Source organism: Equus quagga, chromosome 4, assembly GCF_021613505.1.
Source record: "Equus quagga isolate Etosha38 chromosome 4, UCLA_HA_Equagga_1.0, whole genome shotgun sequence".
NCBI classification, from domain to species: domain Eukaryota; kingdom Metazoa; phylum Chordata; class Mammalia; order Perissodactyla; family Equidae; genus Equus; species Equus quagga.
This window is the reverse complement of record NC_060270.1, coordinates 133,334,439-133,346,975: the sequence shown is the minus strand read 5'-3', so window position 1 is coordinate 133,346,975 and position 12,537 is coordinate 133,334,439. Positions and strand designations below refer to the sequence as shown.

General features: G+C 35.2%; 1 protein-coding gene across 1 annotated transcript in view; it reads left to right on the top strand.

Moving 5' to 3' along the window:
- Positions 1–12,537, top strand: part of LOC124238390 (protein boule-like) — a 48,282-nt gene that overhangs the window by 26,139 nt on the left and 9,606 nt on the right. The window contains exon 10 of the mRNA XM_046659307.1: positions 4,271–4,369. Coding sequence (XP_046515263.1) covers positions 4,271–4,369 — 99 coding nt within the window. The remainder of the gene's footprint in view (positions 1–4,270; positions 4,370–12,537) is intronic.

Genomic DNA, 12,537 nt, shown 5'->3' with positions numbered 1-12,537 from the left:
TCCTCATCTCACCCTCCATTTATCACTTGATTGACTGAATCTGCAAGTACTCTTTGTTAAAGAAGGCTATGGATGCTACACTCCCTGAGTTCTTACTTGCCTGTTTGTTCAACATGTTTGTTGTCTATAAATCTGAAAGCAAGTAAGACTAGCTATAAAATAGCTGAATCATACTTGTATTCATTTGCTAAGGCTGTTGAAACAAAGTACCACAAACTTGGGTGACTTAAACAACAGAAGTTTATTGTCTCAGTTCTGGAGGCTAGAAGTCCAAGATCAAGGTTTGGCAGGATTGGTTCCATCTAAGAGCTGTGAAGAAAGGATCTGTTCCAGGCCTCTCCTCTTGGCCTGTAGATAGCCATCTTCTCCTGTGTTTTCACGTTCCCTTTCCTGTCTCTATGTCCAAATTTCCCATTTATATATGGATACTAGTCATAATGGATTAAGTTCCCCCCTAATGACTGTACTTTAACTTAATAACTTCTGTAAAGAACCTGTCTCCAAATAAGGTCACACCCTGACATACTGAAGTTAAGACTTCAACATATAAGTTTTGAGGGAACACGTTTCAACCCATAACAATACTTTTTTCTCTCAGCACTTCTAGTCTACTCTTTTCTGGTGTTGAGTGTAGCTGTGAAGAAGTTTGAAGCCAGCCTGATTTTCCCCTTGTACAAAATTTGCTTTTTATTCCTACATGCCTGAAAAGTCTATCTTAGGATGAAATCACTTCACCAGGATACATCCTGGAATTTATCAGTCTTTGTAATATTTTTCCTGGAACACAATTTGCCCTTGTGATTTTCAGACTAGTTTTTATTCCAGGGTTTCTTTTTTCTTGTTAGAGCTTTGCAAAAGAAAATTTTATTTCTGTTCTGTTTCTTCTTCAAGAATACCAATTATGCATATGTTAGATCTCTTTTTGTCTTTCATATCTGTCATCTCTCAGGTAATTTTTTTATCATGGTACTTTTTTATGTTTTATATGCTTTTTCAAGGCAAATATGACTGTATTTTTCATTGTGTTTAGTCTACTTTTTATTATGACTAACGAGGCTTTCATCTCTGTTTTACTTTTGTCTTCTTTTTTGTCCCAGGCTCTGCCTGCCACTTTGCTTTCATCATTGTCTATAAATGTTGTCTGTTGGCTTAAAATCTCTTTTAGAGATGATGTTGTTATAATTTCTTTAAGATTCAAAAGAATTATATTTCTCTGAACTTTTCCACTATTTTCTGGGATAATTTCTCATCATTTTCATAAACTTTTTGCTCTTCCTTGATGGTGTTGAGAGGATGAGAAGAGGCAGTATCTCTGCTTAGGTTACTTGCTTTTCCCTCCCATCTTTACTAATCTTTAAATGCGGCCAGCTTTTTGTCAAAATACAGGGTGGGAGGAGGAGGCTGTTATCTCAAGCATCCTAACACTGTGTCTGTTATGTCTCCTGCTTGAGATGCTGTTTTCTCAGTTTTTAGCATTCTAGAGATCATTTTGGCTCCTAGTAAAGTCCCTTTTATCACTGGTTTTCTGTATTGGGATGTAGTAATTGCTACTTTCTTTTCCACGTTCACCCTGCTTCGTCTCCAGCAGGGTTCCTCAGCCATAAGGCAAGGTAAGTAGACAACAGAAATGGTGAAAACATGATTTCTCCTTCAATTCTACTTCCCCTGCCATTAAGTAGTGTGAAATTCGATCTTTGTGGAGATATTCCCTGCTTCTGCCTTGGCTTGACACGCCTCTACACTTGAGACTCTAAAGAATCTTTGACTAGATCTTTTAGAACATTGACCTTTAGAGAACTCTGTATCCTTCCTGATGTCTGAGGAAGCTTCAGAATCCTCCCTTGTATTGGTTCAAATAGCACAGCATTTGGCAGACAGTCGACATTGTGATTTAGGGATCATGGGGCATTTCCTTGTTTAACTGATGATGGCATTTAAAAAATCTCTTTTGCTCTTTGTTGTTTTCTTGTTTTCAAGAAGTGGGGCAATGAGGTAAGAATGCTTTTACGTTAGATTTTTAGCCAGGATATACTTTTTGCCTTGAACCACATTCTTAATTCCTGACATCAGATAACTATCATCAGATTATATTCACTATTTAGTGAGATCTAATAAGATTTTTCTGGAAATATTGCTTACATTAGCTTATAACTGGTACTGTTAATTTTCCATACCAAATGATACATGCATGCTTTTATTTTAATATTATTTCTGGTAGAAGATATAGTCTAATATATAAGTTAATGAATACAGTGGGGTGGTTTGTATTTTAAGTGTCTTTTCTCCAAATTTAAAAAATGCAGGACTTACTTTGTGAGTTTTATACTTAGGTTTCCTTAAAAAATAATGTAAGTTAGCATCATCTCTTACTTATTTCAATGGCTATTTCCCCCTCACTCTTAAAATATGGCTTTGCCTTCTCCCCTCAAAGTAAGTAGAAACTACTTTGTGGAAAACAACTCAGCCTTCAGCTCCCAACATACAAACTTACCTGAATCATAACTCATCCTCAGCTTCTTATATTTTTTTGGTGACTTTCAGTCCTGTCCAAGGTTATTTCTGCCTCTTTGCTGTGGATACTATCACTTCCCTCTTCCTTAGGGACTTTATTCCATCCATTGTCCTTCTTTTCTCTTATATTTCAAACCTTTTTCTTTCCACTGGTTCATAGCTTCACCACTTACTAGTGTGTTGCTTTGGATAATTGCTTAATCTGTCACAGTCTTGGTTTCATAATTCCTACACTTGTAAAATGAGGACATTTTGCAGGATTGATGTAAAGATTAGAGTTGTTGTATACACAGTTCTTTGTGTAGTGCCTGGTACCTGGTAGAAGGCAATTATTATTATCCTGTGACACCCCCACCACCACCCATGCCCTCATTCTCTTCTACCTTTCAAAGCTGAGCTTTAAAAGGTACTCTATATTCAATATTTCTGCTGCCTCACTACCCATTCATTCCTCACCCAATGGAGTCACCTTCATTACGTTTGATAAGGGTCCTCAATGACTTCCTAATTGCCAACCACTTTTCTTCCTTTTTCATCTTACTTGACCTCTCACAGACATTGGACATACTCCTTGAAACTCTCTTACCATTGGTTTCCATAATATTGCTCTCTTCTGGCAATCCTTTTACCTCCTTTTATTTTCCTCCATAAGTTGATCTTTTCCTCCCCATGATTTCATATCTCATTCTTCATTCTTTCCCCCTACATGCTCACTCTAACGTAATCATCCATACTTATGTCTCTAGCCCCAACCCCAGTCCTGAGTATTAGACCTGCGCTGTCCACTACGACGACAGCCAACACGACATATGGCTGTGGAGCACTTGAAATGTGGCTAGTCTGAATTGAGATGTGTTGTTAGTGTAAAATACACACCAATTTTGAAGACATAATATGAAGAAAGTAAAATTTATCAGAAATTTTATATTGATTACACTTTGGTATAATATTTTGAATATATTGGTTTAAGTAAAATACATTACTAAAAATTAATTTCATTAGTTTCTTTTTACTTTTCTAACATGGCTACTGGAAAATTTTAAATAACATGTGGCTTACATTATATTTCTGTTGGACAGTGCTGCTCTACAGCCATCCAGCTTTCTATCAACAGTATGCCTCTACTAGAATTCCTACAAATACCTCAAATTTTATATGTCATAAACCTGACTTCTTTCCAGCCCCTCAAATAAAGTTACATAAAGATCAAATTTGCTTTTCCTGTATTGCATATCTCAGTGAATGCTACCACCATCTGTTGGACAAGCCATAAACCTGCCTTTATGTGATCTGTTCCCTGCCTGTTGCTCGACTGCCTCATCCTGCAGCTGTCTTTTAGTGTGTAATCCTCCTTCCAGCCATGCCAAACAACCTGCACAGATCTCCCATGTGGAGTACGTTCTTAGTTGCCTCTATGCCTTTGTGTATACTATTCCCACCTTCTTTCCCTAATTCTTCAAATTCGGGTATCAGCTCCACTAGAAAACTTTCCATGACCACATCCCCAACTTTCTTAAGCTGAATTAAGTAGTTCTTTTCTTTTCTCCCATGCATCCCTACACGTGTCTCCTGGGACTGGTAATTTTGACTACTTGTCTTTACCTGACCAGTCCATAAGTTAATCAGAGATAGGGAATGTGTTTTTCATCTGTGTTTCTCCATGGTGTAGCAAAATGTCTACTTAGTACATTGTAATGCTGAGTAAATATTTTGAATTAATAAATGAATTGCAATACATTTTTTTTTCTCTTTGTATTAGCCTTATTCTGATCATGGAGTTCAAGCAACATATCACCAGGTTTATGCTCCCAGTGCCATTGCTATGCCTGCACCTGTGATGCAGCCTGAACCAATTAAAGTAAGAAGTTTGTTTTGATCTTTTTTCTGTTTTTCTTCAGTCATATTTCAAGTTTTCTAAATTTCTCTTCTGAAAAGGAACAACTTCTCATAGTTATATCATGTTTGTGATCAGAAGTACAGAATTAGTGAACTCTTTCATGTGAAGAAAATACAAAGTTAACTATAATTCTTACTAGTTTTGAATAAGGTATAAACCACACATGGTCAAAAATGTTTGTTTACTGTGATAAAATATATATAACTTAAAATTTGCCATTTAAGTGGTATTAATTACATCTACAATGCTGTGAAACTTCATCACTATTTCCAAACTTTTGCATCACTCCAAATAGAAACTCCGTACATTAAGCAATAACTTCCCATTCCCAAACTCCCTCCAGTCCTTGGTAACCTCTAATCTACTTTCTGTCTCTGTGAATTTGCCTAGATATTTCATATACTCAGATTTGGATTAACTATGTTAATGGCATGTACCATTTATGGAGAGATGAAAACAATTCATTATCTGTTCTTCCAGTTTTGGAATTGTGCTCATGCATCCTAAATCAGATCCAGGTCAAAGAGTGGTAATCTAGTTAGATCCTACCCCCAAACATGTATAGCCTCCTCCAATAACATCTGGCACCAGAATGGTGCATTTGTTGTAATTGAGGAACCTACACTGACACATGATTAACACCCAAAGTCCATAGTTTACATTAGGGTTCACTCTTGGTGTTACACCTTCTGTGGGTTTTGACAAATGTATGACATGTATCCATCATTATACTATCATACAGAATAGTTTCACTGACCTAAAAATCCTTTTTGCTCTGCCTATTCATTTCTCCCTCTTCACAACCCCTGGCAACCACTGTATCTTTTTACTGTCTCCATAGTTTTTTCTTTTCCAAAATGTCATATAGTTGGAATCACACAGAATGTAGCATTTTCACATTTGCTTCTTTTACTTAGTAATACACATTTAAGGTTCCTCCATGTCTTTTCGTGGCTTGATAACTCATTTTTTTTTTAGCACTAAATAATATTTCATTGTCTGGATATACTATGGTTTATTTATCCAATCACCTACTGAAGGGCATCTTGGTTGCTTCCAGGTTTTGGCAATTATGAAAAAGGTTGCTATAAACATCTGTGTGCAAGTTTTTGTATGGACATAAGCTTTTGACTCATTTGGGTAAATACCTGAAAGTGCAGTTGCTAGATTTTATGGTTAGTATGGTTAGTTTTGTAAGAAACCTGCCAAACTGTCTTCCAAGTGGTTGTACCATTTTCCATTCCTACCAGCAAAGAATGAGAGTTCTTGTTGCTCCACAGTCCTTCAGCATTTGGTGTCACCAGTGTTTAGAATTTTTGCCATTCTAATTGATGTATAGTGGCATCTCGTTTTAATTTACACTTCCCTAATGACATATGATGTTAAGTATATTTTCATATGTTTATTTGCCATCTGTATATCTTCTTTGTTGAGGGATCCGTTAAGGCCTTTGCCCCATTTTATAATCAGGTTGTTCATTTTCTTACTGTTGAATTTTAAGACTTCTTTGTATATTTTGGATAACAGTCCTTTATCAGATATGTTTTTTGCAAATATTTTCTCTCAGTTTGTGGCTTGTCTTCTCATTCTCTTGATACTGTCTCTCACAGAAGTTAATTTTAATAAATCCTGGCTTATCATTTATTTCTCTCGTGGATTGTGACTTTGGTGTTGTATCTAAAAAGTCATCAAGCCCAAGGTCATCTAGATTTTCTCCTATGTTATCTTCTAGGAGTCTTATAGTTTTACGTTTTGAATTTAGATCTGTGGTCAATTTTTTTTTTTTTAAGATTTTATTTTTCCTTTTTCTCCCAAAGCCCCCTGGTACATAGTTGTGTATTCTTCGTTGTGGGTCCTTCTAGCTGTGGCATGTGGGATGCCGCCTCAGCATGGCCTGATGAATGGTGCCATGTCCACGCCCATTATCCAAACTGGCGAAACCCTGGGCCGCCGTAGCAGAGCGCACGAACTTAACCACTCGGCCATGGGACCGGCCCCGGTCTGTGGTCAATTTTGAGTTAATTTTTGTGAGGGGTGTAACATCTGTGTATATATTCACTTTCTGGCATGTGGATATCCAGTTGTTCTACCATTATTTGCTGAAAAGACTCTTTGTTCCATTGTATTCCATTTGCTCCTTTGTCAAAAATCGGTTGACTATATTTATGTGGGTCTATTTCTGGGCTTTCTGTTCTGTTCCATTGATCTATTTTGTCAATACCACACTGTCTTAATTATTGTTGCTTTATAATGTCTTGAAATTGGGTAGTGTCAGTCCTCCAACTTTGTTCTTCTCCTTTAATAGTATGATGGCTATTCTCAGTCTTTTACCTTTTCATATAAACTTTAGAATCAGCTTTTTGACAGCCACAAAATAACTTGCTGGAATTTTTATTGGGATTGATTGATCTGTCGATCAAGTTGGGAAGAATGGACATCTTGATATAGAGTCTTCCTATCCATGCACATAGAATATCTCTTCATTTATTTAGTTCTTTGATTTTGTAGTTTTCCTCATCTAGATCTTGTACATATTTTGTTAGATTTATACCTAAGTATTTCATTTTTTTATTCATTGCTGGTAAATAGAAAAGCATTCAAGGTGCTGGCCCTGTGGCCCAGTGGTTGGGTTCGTGCACTCCACTTTGGCAGCCCAGGTTTTTGCCGGTTTGGATCCTAGGCGCGGATGTGGCACCATTTGTTGAGCTGTGCTGAGGCAGTGTCCCGCATGCCACAACTGGAAGGACTTGCAGCTGGGATGTGCAGATGTGTGCTGGGGGGATTTGGAGAGAAAAAGCAGAGGAAAAAAAGAGGGAAGATTGGTGATGGTTGTTGGCTTAGGTGCCAATCTTTAAAAAAAAGAAAGAAAAGCATTTGACTTTTGCATTTTAGCCTTGTATTCTGCAGCCTATAATTGCTTATTAATGCCAGGAGTTTTTTGGTCAGTTCTTTCAGATTTCTACATAGATGATTCATGTCATCTGCAAACAGAGAGAGTTTTATTTCTTCCTTCCCAGTCTGTATACTTTTATTTCCTTTCCTTTTCTTCTCTTATTGCATTAGCTAGGACTTCCAGTACAATGTTGAGAAGGAGGAGTGAGAGGGGACATCCTTGCCTTGTTCCTGATTAATAATTTTTATGACATTCCAAAATAGAGAAATGATACCTTTGAGTCCACTAAATGTTCACACAAGAAATTTTTTAATGTAACGTTACAATGTTTTTGATATTCTAGAAAAGATCCATTGATATTTTGATATTTTCCTCATTTGTTCCTTTTACTTTATTCCAAAACAAGACAAACAAACAAATTTGTCAGGCCCTGCTACTTTCAATAAAAAGTACATGTCAGCACGAATTTTGCCATATGTAAACTAAGTAGCCATTGACAATTCTAATGTAACAGTTAAGATTAGAAGAAAATTATAGACTCAGGGCATGAACAGAGCTGACTGTAATCTTGAGGGTGAAGTCTTATTAATTGTACCTATAGCACTTCAAATATTATTTTTCAAATACTATGTTCAATAAATGATGAATTGAACTGCAGAGGATGAGTTGTTATTTAAGGCTTGTTATATGGTAGAGTCCATATGATATGTCTGTACAAGGGGCAGCTTATTTATGTGATTTATTAATTAACTAATAGCCTATAATTCATTTAGATTCTGCCAGATTTGACAGTACATAGTAATATGTGACAGAAATAGCAGTGACTAATTTAAAGTTTTATTTTAGCTATATTTTTAATCTCATCCTCCAATTAAATGTTTTTTGTCAGATTAGAAGGATAAACAAACTGATTTGATTTTGCCTCTCTTTCCTTATTTTTAAGAAACTTTCTTAAGGAGCATTCAAAAAAGGAAAAACAATTACCAAAAGTCAAGATAGGAAGTGAAAATAAGGAGTTGAGGTAACCTCCATGTGGTATAAGCATTATAGGAAAAAGACAAAATTGATAGTATGAAACAGAACATATATCCTATAAATATTTTTACAGTAAAAATCATTTGGCCAATTTTTAAAGTTGAGAGAGGAAGCTTTTAAATAAACCTTGGTTAAAATTTCCAGAGTGAAATAAAGGACTCTTCCTTAAAGGTTTACAAGATGAAACAGGAAGGCTTTTTCACTTGGCAATGAAGAGCTAATACTGTTTAGGTTGAGAACATTTCATTGCAGAAAAAATAAAGAAAGATAAGATGTTTTGCAATTTGCAAGTATTTTAAAATCTGTTACTAATGTGTTCATTCTGAAGTTTTAAAGATAAGCAACAAATACAACACGCTCAAACAATACTGTTTCATGAATTGTATAACTAAAGTCTCAAGTACTGATGAAAGAATGGCCAGGAGAATAAGAAATTTTCAATATATTTCAATATATTTTTGTGGAGAAAACTAATTCAAATTGATAGAATCCTATCTTAAGTCTGAGTAATGAAAAAGTAAGCAGAAAATTACTGCTTTGGTAATACAAAGATATAGAAGACATTTCTAAGTGGACTGCTGATGTACAGCATGGCGACTATAATTAATACTGTATTGTATATTTTTAAAATTGCTAAGAGAGAAGATCTTAAAAGTCCTTATCACAAGAAAAAAATTGTAATTATGTGAGGTTTGGGGTCTTAACTAGATTTATGGTGGTGATCATTTTGCAATATATACATACATTGAATTATGTTGTACACCTGAAACTAATATAATGTTATATGTCAATTATAGCTGAATTATAAAAAAAATTGTTGTAGAAAAAAAACGTTGTCAACTAACATGTAATTATGTCAAGGTAACATAAGTTTGAGGTAAAAGTTATCTGTAAACTTTATTTTTAAAAAATGGATAAGATCAAGAGAAAGGAAAAAAAACTTACGCATGAATGTGAAGTCTGAGATAATTCTCTCAAAGATGCATGAAGCTAATGGGTTTATTATTTATTTTAAAAATTTGCTTCTTCAAGCTACATATGTAAGGAGCAACTAATATCAATAATGTTCTTCTCTTTTTGGGGGTCACTTATTATATTGTTCTTCTCAGATGTTTTATGATTTTTGCCTGGAGACCATTTTTCCTGCAGGTATCATCAGCTTAAGATGGTTGGTAATATTTAGGGGGAAAAAAAATAGAGGAGTGAATAGTGGGCCAAACTAGGCCCTGGCTCATGCAGTGGTTTGAGAAGGAGTGGGGTTTTCATGCCAAGGACATAGAGCCCTTGGCACCATCATCTAGGCTATATCAACCCACTTATTGCCAATTCAGCAGGCAACTTTGCCTGCCAGGGAGTCAGTCTCTCAATACTTCTCCCTTGCACAATGCTCTTCTTTGACTATACATGATACTCCTTACACCCAGAGAATATGACCAGTACACTTTATTGAATTTATAGAGACTTACTTTGTGACTAAAATACTACCAGTTTTTGGAAATGATCTATGGATGGTAGAAAAGAAAAAGCTTTCTTTTTGCAAGGCAAAAAATTCAATATGTATTATTCATCTATAATATGTTTTAGGTCTTAATTATTGAAATCTGAGTATGATCATGATATTAAAGTCTCCCAGCACAATTGTGTTTCTCCTGGTATTTGTAGAAGTTTTTACTTTGTTTCTGATGTTACATTATTAGGCTTTTCATTAAATTTAACCTTTTATCACAATAAATTGGCCTTCTCTGTCTTGTTTAATACGTTTTACTGTGAAATTTACTTTCGTATGTTAACATCATCCTAGGGTTTTTTTTCCCTATTATTATTCACATTTGCCTTATATATCTTGTCTGGAAACACTCAATCTGGTGTTCTTTGCTCTTTTGAAGTTAATTTTTATTTTTATTAAAGTAATATATACATAGTTTTAAAAGTCAAATAGTGGCTAAAGGATAAGGAAAAAAGGGCCCCCCATCCCACCTCTCTTCTTGAGAGGTGGCTACATTCACTTGTTTCTTCCAGTATTTACTTCCATATTTCTGTCGCTATTAACTTAACAATTGCAATTATTATCTAATGATTTATTATATGGTAGATGAGGATTTTAACTCTCTTATATCTCTGATTTCCTCACTCTTCCTCTGTGTCATAAGTTTTGCTTACATTTGTTATTTTCATAATTATGCTTAAGTAAATACTGTTCACTAATGAGCCAAGTGGTGTGCTATAATTACATTTTCTTTCTTGAACAACTTTTTGTTTTTCACTGTTTGCTTCCTTTTTCACCATTCATTTAATTTTCTTTAAACCTATGGCTAAGTCTCTCCATACCTTTGAACAGCTTTGTAAGATACTGAATATAATTTTCTACACAAGAATTATTTCCTGCAGAGAACCATACTGAGTCTTACTTTAATCTGGACTCCTTGCTCTTTATTTTTTAATTTTTTTTGCAATAATGTTTTTTATTGAGTTCATAATAGTTTATATGTGAGATTTCAGTTGTACATTATTTCTTGACTGTCACCACATAAGTGCTCCCCTTCACCCCCTGTGCCTACCCCCCATACCCCTTCACCTGGTAACCACTGAACTGTTTTCTTTTGGACTGGTTGCTCTTTAAATCAGCCCAACAGCCATTATCCTGACTTCTTTTTCTTGGGGAATTCTCTTTGCCTCTGCCCTGTGTTGGATGCCTCTTTTTTTTTTTTTTTTTTTTTTGATCCCATGCCTTTTCTTAGTTTATTCTCTTGTTTGGCGAAATACATGCTCAGTAGCATCCTGAGAAAGGATGCATGTGAGGTAAATCTTTTAAGACTCTACTGTATGAAATATACTTGTCTATTATAGAATCCTAGATTGAAATTTTTGTAAAAAATTTTAAAGCTTTGCTCCATTGTTTTCTAGCTTCCAGTGTTGCTGATCCTTTGTATATATCTGTTTTCTCTCTTTAGGAGCATTTAGGATTTTTTTATTCCTGCCATTCTGAAATTTCACAATAATTTGCCTTAATATGAGTCTTTTGCAGTAATTGCGCCAAGTAGTTGGTAGGCCCTTTTAATCTAGGGACTCTTGTCCTTAACTCCCTAGGGAATTTTCTTGTGTTATTTTTTTGTTAATTTCCTTCAAACTATTTTGTCTATTTCCTTTTCTGGAATTAATATTTGACTTCTTGGATTAATCTTATAATTTTATCTTTTTTTTTTTTTAAGATTTTATTTTTCCTTTTTCTCCCAAAGCCCCCTGGTACATAGTTGTGTGTTTTTAGTTGCGGGTCCTTCTGGTTGTGGCATGTGGGATGCCGCCTCAGCATGGCCTGATGAGCGGTGCCATGTCCACGCCCAGGATCCCAACCAGCGAAACCCTGGGCTGCCGAAGCAGAGCACGTGAACTTAACCACTCGGTCACGGGGCCGGCCCCTAATTTTATCTTTTTCTCTATTATTATTCACCTCTGTCTTTTTTGTTGTTGTTGTTATATTTTCTGAAAGTTTTTGCCTATAATATGTAACCCTTTCACATGTAATTTATTTCACCTATCACATTAGTGGAAAAACTAGTGAAATTTGAATAAGGTGTGTAGTTTAGTTAAAAGGATTGTATTAATGTTCATTTCCTGTACCAGTGTCTTCCAGTCAAAGATATACAGAAACTCTATTATTTCTAAACTTTTCTATCTGAAACTATTTCAAAATGCAAAGTTAAAAAAAATTAAAAGGACTAAGATGTTTGAGAGAGAATGAAGTGTTTGCCAAGATGTCTTTACATGGACCACTTCTCATTAATTTTTTCTTATTTCTGAGAGGGTATTAGTTATAGTATATACAGTATATTATAGTAGTATATTTTCATCTGCTCCTTGCATCATATGTTTCATCTGAATTTCTTTTTTCTCTGTTTTGGTCTCTCATTCTGGAGGCTTTCTTCTAATGTGACTGTATGTCCCTATTTAAGAGGGAGACACTAAAATCTTAATGGGAAGTTCTTTGTGTGTAGTTGGTTTTGTCACTGAGCTTCACTGTTAGGGTTTCAGAGGGCCAGCTAAGTTTTCCTCTGTGGCAGAGACCATGCATGGGTTAGAATCCTAGATCTGCTACTTAGGAGCTATGGTACCTTGGGCAAGTTATTTTTTATGCTTAAAGTAATCAAGGTTAACATTACCACTCCTCAGATATATTGGCATCTCATATCCCCTGATAAGATAC